This window comes from Sceloporus undulatus, chromosome 4 (assembly GCF_019175285.1).
Source record: "Sceloporus undulatus isolate JIND9_A2432 ecotype Alabama chromosome 4, SceUnd_v1.1, whole genome shotgun sequence".
In the NCBI taxonomy this organism is placed as follows: domain Eukaryota; kingdom Metazoa; phylum Chordata; class Lepidosauria; order Squamata; family Phrynosomatidae; genus Sceloporus; species Sceloporus undulatus.
Genome location: NC_056525.1, coordinates 82970452 through 82987476, shown reverse-complemented (window position 1 = coordinate 82987476; position 17025 = coordinate 82970452). Strand labels below are relative to the sequence as shown.

Below are 17025 nucleotides of genomic sequence, written 5' to 3'. Positions count from 1 at the left end.
GGGCTATCATATCGCCTCTTAACCTTCTTTTCTCCAGGCTAAACATCCCCAGCTCCCTAAGTCGTTCCTCATAGGGCATGGTTTCCAGACCCTTCACCATTTTTGTCGCCCTCCTTTGGACACGCTCCAGTTTCTCAATGTCCTTTCTGAATTGTGGTGCCCAGAACTGGACACAATATTCTAGGTGGGGCCTGACCAGAGCAGAATACAGTGGCACTATTACTTCTCTTGATCTAGACACTATACTTCTATTGATGCAGCCTAAAATAGCATTGGCCTTTTTAGCTGCTGCATCACACTGTTCACTCATGTTCATTTATTCCCAGGGCCAGTGTGGTTTAGAGGTTTGCAAATTGGACTACAGCTCTGGTGAACAGAGTTTAAATTCCCACTTGGGTGTGGAATGACCTTGGACAAGTCATATTCTCTCAACCTCAGAGGAAGGCACTGGCAAACCCCCCTCTGAATAGATCTTGCCAAGAAAACTCTGTGACAGGGTTGTCATAAGTCAGAAATGACTTGAAGGAACACAACAATAACAACATCATCTATTGCCAGTTATGCTTATAACTTTTGGTTTAAGGACCCCCATGTAATGGTGGTTGACAAAAGACTTTTACAATACTTAACATGTGAAAACAGAATAGCAAAGCGACTTGAAGAGCTCCCTCACAACATGTAATGACTATTTTATGTATTTTTGATTATTTATATTGTACATATACACTTTGCCCCCTTCTCCCTGCAAATTCTGCAGATAATCAAACTAAGTTATACAAGAAGTAAAATATTCAGGCTTCCTGGAAGAAATAGTTAGAAACAAAATGATGATAATATTTCAAATTAATTTTATTCTATGGCGAACACTAAAATAATGCAGGTTATACAGATTTTTTTTTAAAAAAAATGATAAATTAGGTACATTAAAATCTCCAGGTGAAATTGACTGCACTTAATTGGAATCTATTTCACCTTTTGCTTCAACAGAGTGGAATTTCAACTAAAGTCCCTTTCTCGTTGGTCAATCGGGTGTGATATACTCTAAGTTCAGGATGTTTCAATGATGCTTCCTTCAGCTTTTTTGGTTGCTTTTCTTTTATTCAGCATAGGAAAGCTCCAATAAAGTGATATTGCACAGATGAAGAAAGACATAGCTGGGGAGAAAATTCAGACAACCAGTATTAAAACAGTAGGGATATCTGAAATAACAGAAAACTCAGTGGATCAATTTCTATCACAGTGAACACTTGAGATAATCTGTTAGGGATTGCATGCTGCTGGTGAGTGGGTTGCATGCATAACAGCTGCATGAGATCAGACAGGAGGCTTCAGAGTGCCTTCACCAGTGCTTCTTAAGCCATCTGATGTGGGGGACCAACAGTCTTTTTCCTGCTGTGTCAGGGACCAGTACCATGTTTGTACTAATTGTTCCATTTTTTCTTAAAAACTCTCTAAGGACCAGTAGCTAATAACATTTTCAATGGCACTAGTTCATGGATCATATATTGAACAGCACTGGCCTTCATTTCTTTTATAGTATCCTTTCAGTGGTCTATAATAGTTGCAGAGTTTTAACTAATTAATCAACTTGTTAAGTTATTACATCACTAATTCTTTCCAATGATTTTGCCTAACTTTTTGTATTTACCAATTAATGCTCCCCTGGCATTAGATTCCCCAAGGATAAAAATATGTTTTAGTGAATTAGGTTGTCAGAATTCATTAGGCTAGTTGCCTCTTCTTCTATCATATTCAGTAAAACAGGAAAACCTGGTGCCTCAAAGAAGAAATATTTGAACACTCTGTTCAAAGACATAGTAGTGTTAAACATCTGGGTCAGTATGCAAAGGGATCTTCTAACACCTTTAACACTAATGAGAGAAAGAAAGAAGTGGGTAGCACAAGCTTTCATACTGTTACATCTACTGAGGAAGCAGATTTAAGTGTACAAAAGCTATATTACCAACTTTCTTTCTTTCTCTCAGTTCTACAAGATCTCTGTGCATACATGGCTCTATTGTTAGGCAAACTAATCTGTGTAATTTCTTTTTCAAAGCAGGGAGGGGACAGAGAGCTTTCTGGAGTTCTTGTCAGATAGTTGGGCTTGTGAAGTAGAAGAATTGTGAGGAACGCCTGTTACAGACTGCCAAAATAAAGCTGCTTCGGGTCTCTTTGGAGGTATGCTGCTTAAATGATGCATGCATCCTAAGAGTCTGGAAGCTGTACCAAAGCTGCACTCCAGTGCTTAGGAACGGAGTGTGGCTTTGGCGCGACCTCCGGACTCTTAGGACCCATGCATCATTTAAATAGCATACCTCCAAAGAGACCCGAAGCAGTTTTATTTTGGCAGTCTGTAACAGGCCAAAGAGTCTTGGGAGAAAATGGGGGTGAGAGGGAATTATTTGTTTGCTTACCAGGAGACCAAGGCTTTTAACAAGCCAGGACTTTCAGAACACCCTCCATGAGCTCGAATGGAAGCAGTATGATGAGGTACATTGTAACTCTATTCATAATTTCTCTTCTGCTAATTATCATCTGGTTTCTATTACAGTGGTACCTCGGGATACGAAATACCCAGGTTACAAAATTTCCGGGATACGAAAAATCCCCATTGGAAATAATTGTTCCGGGTTACGAATGTTTTTCGGGTTACGAAAAAATTTTTTGGTGCTTTTCGGCGCTTTTTCGCACGAAACGCGGCTTTTCCCCATTAGCGCCTATGGCAATTCGGCTTACGAAGGCTTTTCGGGTTACGAAAGCGGGCGCGGAACGAATTAATTTCGTAACCCGAGGGAGCAGTGTACTATGTAGTATTTTGGGTTTTTTCAGAAAGGTATTTTAGGGTGAAACACAGCTGCCTCTATGTAAGGAAAGTGTTTGCAGTCTTGCTGGTGGGTGGGAGTGTGGTCTCTTCAGTAACAACCCCTTTCCCATCTGATTATATTCTGGATTGGTTTCTGTTGTATGTATGTATGTATGTATGTATTAATTTATATGCCACCGTTCTCCCATAGTGGGACCCAAGGCAGTTCACAAAAAGAATATACTGTACATGATGTACACTATGACATTTCAGGTGAGCTGTGATGAACCCCTTTGCAATTCTTAGTGTATTACTCACACAGTGCTAAATTTAAATGATTTTCTTCCTCAAAGCCTTCACTCATTTCTTTCTTTCAGCTTTCTCCTCCTCTCTCCTCACTTCCATTCTGTCTCTTTCCCATCTGCCTTCTCCTCCTCACACCTCCCCTGTTATTTATACAGCTAGTTTGTTAAGATACCTGAGCATTAAAACTGCAGATGCCACGGATTGTATTTGCAAGCCTTTTCTCTGTTCTGCATACAAATCTGTACAGTATTCTGCCCCTGGTCTTTGCAAGCTATGTTTCTAAAGTGGGAGGAGGGAGGCAGAAATTAGGTAGCAATTTAGTTGTGTTGTGTAGAAAATTATTCACCATGGGCAAACACTCTTTCTAAAATGTCAGGTTAAGAATTCTCCACACTTGATTTATCTATCTACTCATTGGGGTGAAGTAAATGACCATGAAGGAGGGGCTAAAGGCTGCTCTGGCCCTGATTCGGCCAGGACCGCAGCAATGCATGGCCTGCTCCCAAAGCAAGTCGTTGCCATAGTCCTAAACTGTGATGGCCAGAAGTTGATCTAAATTGACTCCTTTTGCGGCCAGCCTTTTCTGGTTTGGAGCAGCCTTGCCATGGCTTCCAGAAGCTGGGAGGGGGCATATGTCATCTAAATGCCATGCCCTAAAGCATCCAAAGTCCACTTTATTTGGACCGTCTGTTTCAGGCCATTGCTGTACCTGCAGTGGATCAATGCCTCCTAAATGAAATAAATCATTCTTCAGTAATCCCAAGCATCATACTATAGTGAAGCAAACATTTCATGTAGCAGATGTTGGTGGAATACCCACTCAAGAACATTACATGATGTTAAATCCCAGAGCCAGCCCAGCAGCACAAAAGGAGTAGCAACAAAGATATGGCAATATCTTACCTTAGTTAATGAGCCTTTATTACTCCTAGTGTTCCATTATGTGGCAGTACAGTAGCTGGTGTGAAAACCTCCACTTCAGGGGCATCAAAAAAGTATGCCTGAATTACAGGAGAGTACAAGAATTGTGAGCCTCGTGTATAAACTTCCTTTACACCCTGCATTTTTAAAACATGCAATATGTTGCTTATCTGGGTAGCAAAAAGGTTTGATTTTTTGAAGATGACTGAATTAGTACTTATATAAATGGTAGATATTGGAAAACAAGTAATATGCAAGATATGGAACAAAAGTAGAAGATGGCATCAATATGTATCTGAAAGTTATCAAAACTACAATGTTCAGGGGAGCAAGCCAAAAAGCTTAAACAAAAAACTGAGTGGGGCATGGGACTGAAGTATGCCCAGCACAGTGTTTTATTGTCTATTTCTAGATTGGCTACTTCTCAGAAAAACTGTTAGGTTAATAATTTATTGGCTTATAGTGTCAAGTCAGAATCTATTAATAAAATCACTGCTAGAAATAGTTAAGCAACAAGTTTACTTTTTTTTGCTGTGACACTTGCCAGTGATCTTCATAAATAAAAGTCTTAGCATTTGTAGTGTTAACTGCATGTGTCAACTTATTGAAGGGCAACTATATTCCAAGAGCAAGGAAACAGGAACTGTCATACCAAACAACCAACAGCAAGCAAAGCATGGAGAAGTACAACTGTCACAATTGTAGCCACTGCAATTCTTCGGTTGTCATCTCTAACAGCAGGCCAAAATGTCATCACTAAAACAGATCCTGAAAGACACAGAGCAAATACCACCAAAACCCATCTGAGAGCTTTCTGTGGAATAATCCACAAAATCTGTAATTAAAAAGAAAGGAAATGAAGTCCAGTCTCTGCCAGTTCTGATCAAGTAACACTTTATGGCAATATAATACTTGGCTTGCCCTATATCAAAAATTAGTAGTATTGAGCATCATCCACACTTTGACCAACGATTGCCCTCCAATACAGGTATATTATTTTTCTGGATGTTATTTGGGGATGGGTGGGCACATGAATAGGAGTACTGCAATCTATGCAGCCAGTGTTTACAACCCATTTCCAAACTGAGTTCTAAAGGGAAAATCTAATGTCTTGTAAGCAAACTTCCACTCATGTAAAAGGAATTCTCTCTTCTCCTCAATGTAAATGCTCCATATTTAAGAGTCTACCAACAATACTGGAGCAGATTCTGAGAGTATAGGTGGAGAATGGGATCTGTCTTCTCATTCAAAGAAGCTGATCCACTGGTATAAGGGGCTAATAGGATACCATGCTAAACTAGGCAGTTCTGTTCTGCACAGTGCTTAAAATGGCTGTCCACAATACATTGCATAATTATGGGTACTGAAATGCATGATGCCAAGATGAGCCCTTTCCCATTTGATGCACATTAAGGCATTCCGAGTACAAACAAACAGCCAGCCTCCAACTACCCACAAGGCTGCCCAGAACATGCCTTAAGTAAATAAATGATAAATAAAATCTATTGGGGGTGGAAAGAATCTTATCTTAATTTTGACCAGGGATAGGGAAGTACGGCTCCCAAACCCCACTTTTGCAGCATTCCAGTAAGGCCCCAGTCTTGACTAACTGACAATGCATGGAATATTTCTTCAATATCAGCTTCTTAGTGATTTAAATATACACCACAAAATGTAATACTCAATTAGCCTCCCATATGAAAGGTCAACACTCTGAACTGATCCGTTTGTTTCCGATATTTCATTTATTCAAAAATTGCTCTTTGTGAACCCACTTCATAATTACTTATATTTTACTTACCGCTGTTGGAATATAAATGAAGAGTGAATAGCCATAAACACACACAATCTCAAGGAATGAGTAGGAGACAATGTTCACAACTTTATTATTCCTCCACATGAGGAATCCCCACAGAGCTAGAGGAACTAGCCACGCATAAGCATAGATAGTTGTTGCTGCTATGGACACTGAAAAAGACACAATTTAACACTAAAGGTCAGCTGTTACATCATAGAAGGTAATCTGCAGTATCACATCATGGAGGCTTTGACCATGGGATATCAATGGATCTCTTAAATGGTCAGAATCGCAACTGCAGACTTCCTGTCTAGCAGATGGGAAACCTGGTTTGGTCCTGAGGACCATATGCAAATGTCCACATTTAATGTTCAAGCACACACATAATCTCCCTCTGCTTCAAAATCCAGCCCATGTCCTCATGCAGCCCCCACCATTGTTTTCACACTTTTAACAATATAGAATTACAGTAAAATGGAAGTTATTCAAACACAGATGAAATCTCTTGAGTGACTCCTCTCCATCAGCTCTGATTAAGAAAAAAGCTAATATGCCATACATGTAGGTTAGCAGAACTACCCACCTGCTTTACAATAGTGTTCTAAGTCTGCCATAACAGTTTGGCATATATATCCAAATAGTAGTACCATAGATTTGTAAATTCAGTTTTCCCATGAATTTCAAATAGCTATAAGGCAGGGTGAAACAAAGCTATGGCATTTCAGCTTTAGAGACTACTTTTTGCTATTGTTCTTCATTCATCCTTAGGAAGAATTCTGGCATAAAGAGATTCCACATTCAAGGACATAAAGGTGTTATTCCCTGTAAACTTCTAAAAGACCCCTAATTTATTAATGAAGCCAGTGGCAAGCAGTAGGCAGATGGCTGTAACAGTAAAAAATTATATGAGAATGATGTCAGCCTGGTCAAATGTATCCTCTTTATGCTACTCAGAACTTAAAATGACTGGTGACCTCAGGATAATATGCCTCAGGATGTATATCACAGTTATCTGGACAGGGTTTCTGAGAAGTCGTGATCATAATGGTCCAAAACACCATTATGCAAAAATAATCCAGTTTGGGATTGCTTTAACTGTTCTGGCTCAATGTTAGGGAACTCTGGGAACTGTAGTTTTCTGAGACATTTAGCCTTCTCTGTCAGAGAGCTCTGGTACCACAATAAATTACAATACCCAGGATTCCCTAGCACTGACCCAGGGCAGTTAAAATGGTCTTGAACTAGATTATTTCTGCAGTATATTTTGGATCAATGTTATCCTTGGAGGAAGCTAGCAGTTTAAGAAATAAATAAATAAAAATGATATGTTTTATTTTCTTCCATAGAGTGAGCTATCAATGGTTGGAGAATTTATTGATTCTTTTATAGATCCAGACTAGTATGACAGTAGCCCTCTCTTTTCCTGCCTGCTTGATAGTATTGTAAGAGTCTTAGTGAGACCTGTGACAGCTCTCTCTTGGAGTAAGATTTTATGTTATCCATTTACTTTTGTCTAATCTGCACTGAAGAATTAATGCAGCTTGGCACTACTTTAACTGCCAAGGTTCAATGCTATGGAATTCAGGGGTTCGTAGTTCTGTGAGATATTTAGCCTTCTCTGTCAGAGAGCCCTGATGCCTAAACTAACTACAAACCCCAGGATTCCACAGCACTGAGCCATGTCTGTTAAAGCAGTGTCAAACAGTGTTATTTCTGCAGTGCACATAAGACCTGAGTCTTAAAAACTACAGCAATCAATATAAAATACCAGTTTTAGTTTATATCCCTCATGAAGTATCTATGGCAATTTTTTGTGCTTTTTATATCTTTGAATCTGGTATGCTGACATATCATTTCCTACTCCTCTATCATGAAACAATTTTTTAATATAAGGCTGGTGGGAAAATTATTTAAAATCACCAGTGTTGCATCTTATGATTTAATAGGATAGGTCCTATGGCAATACATTTTCCTCTTTTGAGCAAAGGATGTATCTTGACAGGCCAACTATATTATTTAACTTATCTTAGTTCATCAGAGGTCACTCAACTCCTTAACAAGTGCCTGTTTTCATCCATGAGGTGTCTGAAGCCAATGTAGTACTGTTCACATTTTGTGTCTTTACTGTTACTTACTTATCATAGAATCATAGAATTGTAGAGTTGGAAGAGACCACAAGGGCCATCCAGTCCAACCCCCTGCCATGCAGGAAATCACAATCAAAGCATCCCCGACAGATGGCCATCCAGTCTCTGTTTAAAGACCTCTAAGGAAGGAGACTCCACTACACTTCGAGGGAGTTTGTTCCACTGTCGAACAGCCCTTACTGTCAGGAAGTTCCTCCTAATGTTGAGGTGGAATCTCTTTTCCTGTTTTATTCTATTCTATTTTAGAATAGAATTTTATTTTAGAAAATACTTCTATTTTATTTTCTATAGCTTGTACTATAGAAGTGTTTTTGGGTTTTTTTTGTTTGTTTTTTGCAATAGTCTGTTACAAAATATATGGCACTGCACTCGGATTCAACTGTTAGTGTAGTCAGCATCTGCATATGAAACAGAGACGTAGAGAGCGGTGCCATTTTGCCCTTCAACTCAGACAGCAAAACATTTTGTACCAGCACTGGTAAAAAATGTATGTAGATTATTTGGAATGGTTTTACAAACCTTTACGGAACTCAGGCACATAATGGAAATCAGGTTGTCCCAAATGGATGAAGAATTTGGAAAGATTACCACTGACAGCAATGACAAAGACCAGAGTGGCACATATCCAGAATGGACCTTTTACAAGAAGAGCAAAGACAAAAAAACAAATTATTCTGATTGATCCATTTCCATTCAGTGTGAAAGCAGAAGACTTCTGACAATGTTACCATCTGTACATACCATAAAGATCAGGATTACTTCTAATGTACAGTCTCACAAAATTTTTTCCTGGTACGGGAAAAACAGAACCTTTGATTCTGTCCAAGACCTATTTTAAAAAGTACAAAATTCAACTGAAAATCAGTTATTTAGTTAGGTGTAATATAATATCTAAACATGCTGTACAGGTTGAGCCGCCTTATTCAAAATGCTTGGGAACAGGAGTGATTTGGATTTTGGAATATTTGCATATACATAATAATGTGGGGCCCAAATTCATTTATGTTTTGCATACACCTTATAAACATAGCCTAAAGGTAATTTTATATATAATATTTTTTTTAAATTGTGCATGAAACAAATTTTATGTACACTGAACCATCAGAAAGCAAAGGCGTCACTATCTCAGCCATCTATCTGGAAAATTTTAGAGTATTTTGAATTTTGGAATTTTGGATAAGGGATACTCAACCTATAATTTGGAACATCCAGGCAGTTTATCACCTTGGAAAAAAATCATTCCCAGGATCAGGAAGGTATCTTGGTTTTCTCAGCCATAGTTTCCCAGCATATCCAAACTGAGAAACTATGGTTTAATAAGGGCTCTCTTCAAATCAAGACATGAAAGCAGCATCAAATCCTCTTATATGCCTTGGTTTAGGGAGCCCTTAAACTACAATTTCTCAATTCAGATATCAAGGAAATGATGACCAAAGAAAGGGATAGCTTCCTTGAATGATAGGAAGAAGAAGTCAAAAGCACGGGCAAATGACTCATCCTGAGGCAAGAGCTGGTCTTTGTTTTCAGATTTTAAAAAGCACGTTTGAATATATGGTCCATCTTGTTATAGTGTCTTGCTATGCTTTTATGAATGGCTTTTTATTCTCCACTTGTATAGTATTTTCAAACTGCTAAATAACCTCCCTACTATTCCCACTAAACAGTAACCCACAGCTACGTAATCGTTTTCAACAAAATAAAAAATGGAATAATTTGATGAGTGACCACATACTACAAGAGTGAAACATCAATTATCAATAGAGATGATAATGAGGATGCCTATTTTTCTAACCTGAACAATAAGATGTTTGCATCTCTGTTCTTATTTGTAATGGTTATTCTTTTAGCTGCTTTCAATTTCACTGAGAGTAATTATATTTTGAACTTTTATATGATGAATTTTTTAGGTTATCTTTTTGAACATCTGTAAATCACCTCAAGTGGAGAATAGGTAGAATACAAAAAACAGATGGGATATAAATATAAATTAATAAACCATAAAGCACAAAACAAATCCTGGTAATACAAACAAATTACAGTGAGCCCATGTCATGCGCGAGCACACTATACGAGGATTTGAGCATACACTCAAACGTGTGTAGAGCCGCGCAGGAGCATGCGGGGCAGCGTGTCCCATTGGAATGAATGGGGCATGCACCCGTGGCACACGCACGCTGCTGCACCGCCACACGCACGATCCCCATTCATTCCAACGGGGCTTGAGCATGTGCGGAATTCGGCTTACACGAGGGGGGCCGGAATGGATCCCCCGCGTAACCCAAGGGCGTGCTGTATGGTAAAAGCCTCTACATGTTGAATAGCCTTGTGCAGTTGTACTCTGGAAATTTAAAGTGGGAGGAAAAAGCAACAGGTGTTTAGGTATGTTTTCAAAATGAATGGCACATGTGTACTTTTTCTTGAGTGCTAGCAGAGAGAAGGCTCTGATGGTAGAAACGCACAAGACTATCAAGAAGCTTGAAGTAACCATCCAAATGTGAAGGGTGGGGGAGCTGTGCCTGGCCATCAGAAAGCAAGGCAACACTATTTCAGCCACCCATGAAAAAGGTTTTGGTTTTTGGAATATTTTAGATTTCAGTACAACACACACACACAAAACCGAAGCTGAAGATCACTTTACTGGTCAAATCCATAACACCTTAGCAGAGACAAAACTGCAGATTACAAACCTGGTATGTATCCACATCAAAAAATGTTTGGTAATACTCAAATGTCCAGAATGGGGCACTTTTCTTCTGCCCAGCAAGTAACTGCAAAACAAGTAAGTTTAAAAAAAAATGAGTTGAGATGGAGAATACTTATTAAATATTAAAATAATATCTTAAGTGGCAGATTTTTATGCTCACGAATGAACTGGGAACCTTTTTCGAGCAGACTACAAAAATATGTTAAATCAAAAGCAGAATTTTCAGTAAAATCTACACCAGAGCTTCTCATGCTATCTGATGTGGTGGACTGGCTCAAACACTACATCTCTCCCCTCCCTAATAAGCCAAGGACCACCACCATATGTGTGCAGTTTCCTTAGTCAAGCTTTCAATTAAAGTAAGACTTGGGCGTGTTACAGACCGCCGAAAAGCGGCGGCCTGCACCCGCCCCTTTCCCCGCTGGATCGGGGCCTCAGCAGCCAGAGCGGCAGCCACTGACGCCCCGATCTGCCGCTTTCCAGGCCGCGGGGAAGCGGCAAAAGGCCGCTTCCCCGAGGCCTGGAAAGGGGTGTCCTTGGGGCTTGAAGCCCCAAGGACACCCCGTGGCGGCGGGGAGGAGAAAGGGGCTGCTTGGCCCCTTTCTCCTCTGCGTCACTGGGTGCAGCCATCTAAAGGCTGCATCTAGCGACACAAACCTGGAAGGAGCTCCAAAATGGAGCTTCTTCTGGGGCCATGGAAAGGGCGCACTAAGCGCCCTTGCGCAGCCCCACTACGTAACAACCGCGCCGCCCCGTTTAGAGGCGGTGCGGTTGTGACGTAGTAATGGTGGCGGCCATGTGGAACGGCCGCCGTCATTTTGTGTGTGCTCCACGCGTCCTAGGGTTGGGGGCATCCGGAAAGGACACCCCTTTGTAACCCTAGCACGCGCGGAGCGCGCACTTTTACGCCCATCTGTAATGGGCCATAGGCAACCTGTGTTCAACTCCTAGTCAAGAAGGAAAAAAAGAGCCCGTACAGACATGACAAAATAAAGCTGTTTCAGGTCACTTTGGAGGTATACTGTTAAATGATGCATGAGTCCGAAGAGGCCAGAAGCCATGCTATAGTCACTGGACTATGACTTTGGAGACCAGGGTTTGAATCCCTGCTCGGCCGTGGAAACCCATTGGGTGAACTTGGGCAAATCATTCTTTCTGAGCCTCAGAGGATGGCAATAGCAAACCTCCTCTGAAGAAACTTTCCAAGAAAACTAAGGTTTGCCTTAGGTTTATGTTGGAGATGACTTAAAAGTACAACAACAACAAACACGTAAAGTAGAGACTGAATCTCCCTTATCTGAAAGGCTTGGGATTAGAAGTGGGTTTTTTTTTGGGGGGGGGGGGAATTTGGGGGGGCAGGGGTTGGAATATTTGTATATACATAATGCAATATCTTGGAGATGGGGCCCAGGTCTAAACATTATGTTAATTTATGTTTTGTATGAACATTATACACATAACTTGAAGGTACAGCGCACCCATGTTTTACGCGGGCGCACCATACGTGGCTTTCAGCATACGCTAAAAGCCGCGCCAGAAGAGCCTGTTGCGCACCCCAGAAGAACTAAAGGGGCACACGCCTGTGGCACAAGTGCGCCATCGCGCACCACGGGTGCAAGCCCCATAAGTTTCTATGGGGCTTTAGCATATGCTGATTTCCCCTTACGTGGAAGGATCCGGAATGGATCCCCACGTAAGGGGAGGGCACACTGTAATTTTGAAGATAATATGAAACAAAATTTGTGTATTTCTGAATGCATATGTGTCACTATCTAGACCACTCATGTGGATGATTTTGGAGTATTTCAGATTTTGGAATTCCGGTTAAGAGAGACTCAACCTGTACTTGATATTAATTAATACTGTCAGAGAAAATGCTTGCATTGCCATCTAACCTCAGTTTTGTCTGAATCATCTGTCCCCAGCAGCTCATCATCTTCTTCTCTCCCAGAATCTTGCAGATGTCCATGCTTTTTCTTTGATTTTTCAGGTTCATCAATGCTTATTGTGACAGCATCTGGGTTTGCTGCCAACAAGCTGGCTGCATCATCAAATTCTGAAAAACATATATAACATCCTCAAAATGTGATCTTTGCATTAGGGTTATCTCTTTAAAATATGTCATCACATGGAATAAATAGGATTCTTGTATCACTTTTTCTAAAGCTTTTAAAATCTTAAATTCGACAGACAGACAGACTGACTGATTTCTTGGTACTTGTTTAAGAACACCAACCTCTCCTTATTCAACTAAATAATGCTGGCCTGTTTTCTCACATGAAATTCTGAGTTAGCCAATAATTCAGCTACCGTACTTGGATTCACTTCCTAAGACTGAGAGGCTATTTGAACTAATGTACACGTAAGAGACATTATCATAAAAAACCAACAATGAAAAACTGATGTAGGAAATGAATTAATTTCAACACATTGTGAGCAACTGTCAGAAAGGAGTAGGACACAATTACTAGTACTTCATAGAACAAGATTCCAGAAGATGTCACTGACACAACTCTTTCTATTCCACCCGTTTGTAACTACAGTGGGCCCTTGGTATCTGCTGGGATCCGTGGTTGCTCAAGTCCCATTAAATACAATGGGGTAGTAAAATGGTGTCCCTTACATAAAATGGCAAAATCAAGGTTTACTTTTGGGAATTTATATATTTTTAAAATATTTTCAAGCTGTGGATGGTTGAATCCGTGTATGAAAAATCTGTGGATATGGAGGGCCGACTGTATTACATTTCTGTTTGTTTAATCCAAGGCATACCATACAACCAAGGGAACTACAGTGGGGTCTCGCTATCCTTGGGCTTGTCATCCGGACACTTAAGCATCCCTGCATGGATGGCAACCCCCATTGTCCCCATGTGGCATGTGTACACGGCCGTGCTAGCTGCATGCATGTCACACTACTAGGGACAATGGGACTTGAAGTCCTGTGTTTTTTGGATGGGCGGGGGGGGGGGGGGAGCAGAGAATGGATCCATGTGGATACGAAGGTCTGATTGTATAGTGTCAGTGCAGACTATGGATGAACTTTTATAGAATTCTTTCTCTCTTCCCCTATTCTTCTCCATCCAGGCAACTTCGGGTAAAGGGACGCTTTGCTCTTTCCAGGAGTTTGAACTGAGCAGTTGCAAAAAGTTTTTGATATTATTCCTAAGGCTCCAGGTTTTCCAATTCTAGATTTATGCTCCTCTCTGCTTCCTACTCTTTAACCTGTTATTGAATCATAGGTGGTTCTGTTCTCTTATCCCGGCCTACTAATTTCATCCAGGAGCATTTGTCGAGGGGTGTGTATAAGCCAGTCATTTCTGGCTTATGGCCGACCCTATCACAGGGTTTTCTTGAGGAGGTTGAAGTTACATCCACCAGTCTGAGGTGCTTCTAAAAATCTATTAAAAACAAAAAGCTAGAGAAAGGGAGGAAGAATATTCAACTATTGAAGGAAAACTGAACTCAGTTCCATAACTGGCAACACTGCTTTTAGATAAGATTTTTTTTAAAAAAATCCGTAGCACAAGACTGTGAACTATAAACCAGATATGAATTACACAGGCCTGTGATAGGAAAAAAACTCTTTTCAATATTGCATCTGCTTTCAATGTATTTTTGGGTGCTGAACTGAAAAAAAATATATAACACAGAGTTATTTCACATTTGAATATTTTTATCAATGCAGTTGTTAATTGGTTTTGATTAAGTGTGGACACAGATGTTCCATAGAATCGTAGAGTTGAAAGAGACCACAAGGGCCATCCAGTCCAACCCCCTGCCATGCAGGAAATCCAAATCAAAGCATACCCGAGAGATGGCCATCCAGCCTCTGTTTAAAGCCCTCCAAAGAAGGAGACTCCACAACACTCCGAGGAAGGAGTGTGTTCCACTGTTGAACAGCCCTTACTGTCAGGAAGTTCCTCCAAATGTTGAGGTGGAATCTCTTTTCCTGTAGCTTGCATCAATTGCTCCAGGTCCTGTTCTCTGGAGCAGCAGAAAACAAGCTTGCTCCCTCCTCAATATGACATCCCTTCAAATATTTAAACAAGGCTATCATATCACCTTTTCTCCAGGCTAAACATCCCCAGCTCCCTAAGTCATTCCTCATAGGACATGGTTTCCAGACCCTTCACCATTTTAGTTGCCCTCCTCTGGACACGCTCCAATTTCTTTTAGTGCTTTTGAACAGATTTTTGTATTTTGTATCAAGAAATAAAGTGTTTTGAAAGTTTATTAGAAGAATTTAACCCTTTTCCTATTCTTTGCAGATAATTATTTGCAAGATCATTCCATTCAGTAATGTAATATAACACAAAAAAGTCAAAACAAGTTGTGAAAAAAACTGCATGTAATAGAGCAAATCTGAGATCATTTTTGGATTTAGAATGCCAAATTCCTATAAAACCAGCATGCATTTTCAAAAAATAAATAAATGTATGACCTCAATTTTGCAGGCTTATGTTACAAAAAAAGTAGTTATACTGAAGTGTCCCTGCCACAAACCAATCTGGAGCCTTAGAAGTATAATTTTATAAATTACCTTGAAACTTTAGGTCATCCACAGTTGCCATTCATGCACCAATGTTTGACTGAAGTAATTCAGAACTGAAAAATATAAAGCAGGTAAATACAAAGTGAGATTTAAATATGCGACTAATATTCACAGTGAAGCTGCCTCCTGGAGAAGTTATAGATTAGTCCACTTCATCCAAGACTGTATATGAACTGCAGAAACAATCCAGTTTGACACCACTTTAACTGTCACGGCTCAATGCTATGGAATTCTGGGAATTCTGATTAATTTTGGCCCCTGAGTTCACTGAATTAATCACAAAACTACAACCCCCAGAATTCCATAGTATTGAACAAGGGCAGTTAAAGGACTGTTTTTTCTCTCTTTTCACTCGCTCTTAGTACATGGTAGGATTTTAACGGGACTTTTCTTAGCACAAAGTAAGCTTCCATTTACAGTATAAATGTGCAGCCGGCCTTCCTTATTCATGGATTTTGTATCTATGGATTCAAGCATCCATGGCTTGAAAATATTCCAAAAGTATAAATTCCAAAAAGCAAATCTTGATTTTCCATTTGATATAAAGGACACAATTTTACTATGCCATTGTATTTAATGGGACTTGAGCATCCACAGATTTTGTTATCCACGGGGGTCCTGGAACCAAACCCCAGAGGATAACAAGGGCCCACTGTATACATATATATATATATATATATATATATATTATAAATATAAATATAATACACACACACACATACTTATAATATATATATAATATTTATATGTGCATAATATATTTGTATAATATAATATAAGTATATATATTTATATTTATAGATTTAATATTATAAATATGTATTTATATTATACACATATAATAATATATGGGTATGATATAATATAATACATGTGTATAATATAACAGAAATATATATATTTATATATTTAACATTATAAATATATATTTATATTACACAGATCTATTAATAATTTATAAATATATATTATTTTATACACATTTGTAGCTATATTTATTATAATATATTTATATGATATTATATATATTTATTATTACATCTATAATATACATTTATATCTACATTTATTATATTTCTATATATTTTACACATTTATAGCTATCTATAGTAATATATATATATATATATATATATATCTTATACACATATCTACATTTATATCTATATTTTATATTATATTGTACGTATTTATAGCTATATTTAATATGTATATATTATATACATTTAGCTCTCTCTCTATATATATATATATACACACACACAATATTATATCTATATATTAGACACATTTATATCTATATTTTATATTATAGTGCACACATTTATATCTATATCTTTCTATCTATATAAAATACACATTTATATCTCTATATTATATCCCTCTTTATAATTCCAGGCAGATGGTTGAAAAGTAACCCTGCATGAAAGGATACCAATCCCACCACCATCCTCCTTGCACACAGACTCAACTGCCGCCCTTGGGAGCTGGGGATCTACCTGCCAAGGAGCCTGGGGCGTCTCCTACCCAGACACCTATTTATCCTGTATCTGGGCCCCACTCAAACCTCCTCCTCTTCCTGCTCCTGCTCTCTCCGCTAGGCGGCGCCATCACTACCTGCTGTCGGTTGCAAAGCAGCGACGACGCAGGATGCGACGCAGCCGGAAACAGGAGGACCGAAGTGCCTTCTTCTCTTTAAAACTTGTCTTCGGCCTTCTTCGGCGCCCCGCCCCCAGCCCCGCCTTTTAAAGAGACAGAGAGCGAAAACGTTTGGAAATTGGGCTTTTTGAAT

The 17025-nt window shown here is 39.3% G+C and overlaps 1 protein-coding gene across 2 annotated transcripts; it reads right to left on the bottom strand.

Annotated features, from left to right (window-relative positions):
* Positions 1-831: 831 nt before the first annotated feature.
* Positions 832-16927, bottom strand: YIPF1 (Yip1 domain family member 1). 2 transcript variants are annotated; one of them, XM_042462988.1, is made up of 10 exons: positions 16851-16927; positions 15222-15286; positions 12575-12735; positions 10663-10743; positions 8717-8804; positions 8495-8611; positions 5832-5998; positions 4683-4865; positions 4013-4110; positions 832-1154 (listed from the first exon to the last, which is right to left on the bottom strand). In XM_042462988.1, exons 2-9 carry the CDS (start codon positions 15250-15252, stop codon positions 4018-4020), a joined length of 921 nt encoding a protein of 306 aa, XP_042318922.1. In that variant the 5' UTR covers positions 15253-15286; positions 16851-16927; the 3' UTR covers positions 832-1154; positions 4013-4017. The 2 variants fall into 2 exon arrangements, with proteins under 2 accessions (XP_042318922.1, XP_042318921.1); XM_042462987.1 differs by having other exon boundaries at positions 16733-16868.
* Between the last annotated feature and the right edge of the window lie 98 nt (positions 16928-17025).

Bases quoted from the DNA above. Each gene is read 5' to 3' on its own strand.
- YIPF1 (XM_042462988.1), bottom strand. From the start codon at position 15,252: ATGGCAACTGTGGATGACCTAAAGTTTCAAG. The intron at 12,736-15,221 runs GTAATTTATAAA...TATGTTTTTCAG, and splicing joins GGATGACCTAAAGTTTCAAG to AATTTGATGATGCAGCCAGC. The intron at 4,111-4,682 runs GTATGACAGTTC...CCTGTAATTCAG, and splicing joins TGCTTGCTGTTGGTTGTTTG to GCATACTTTTTTGATGCCCC.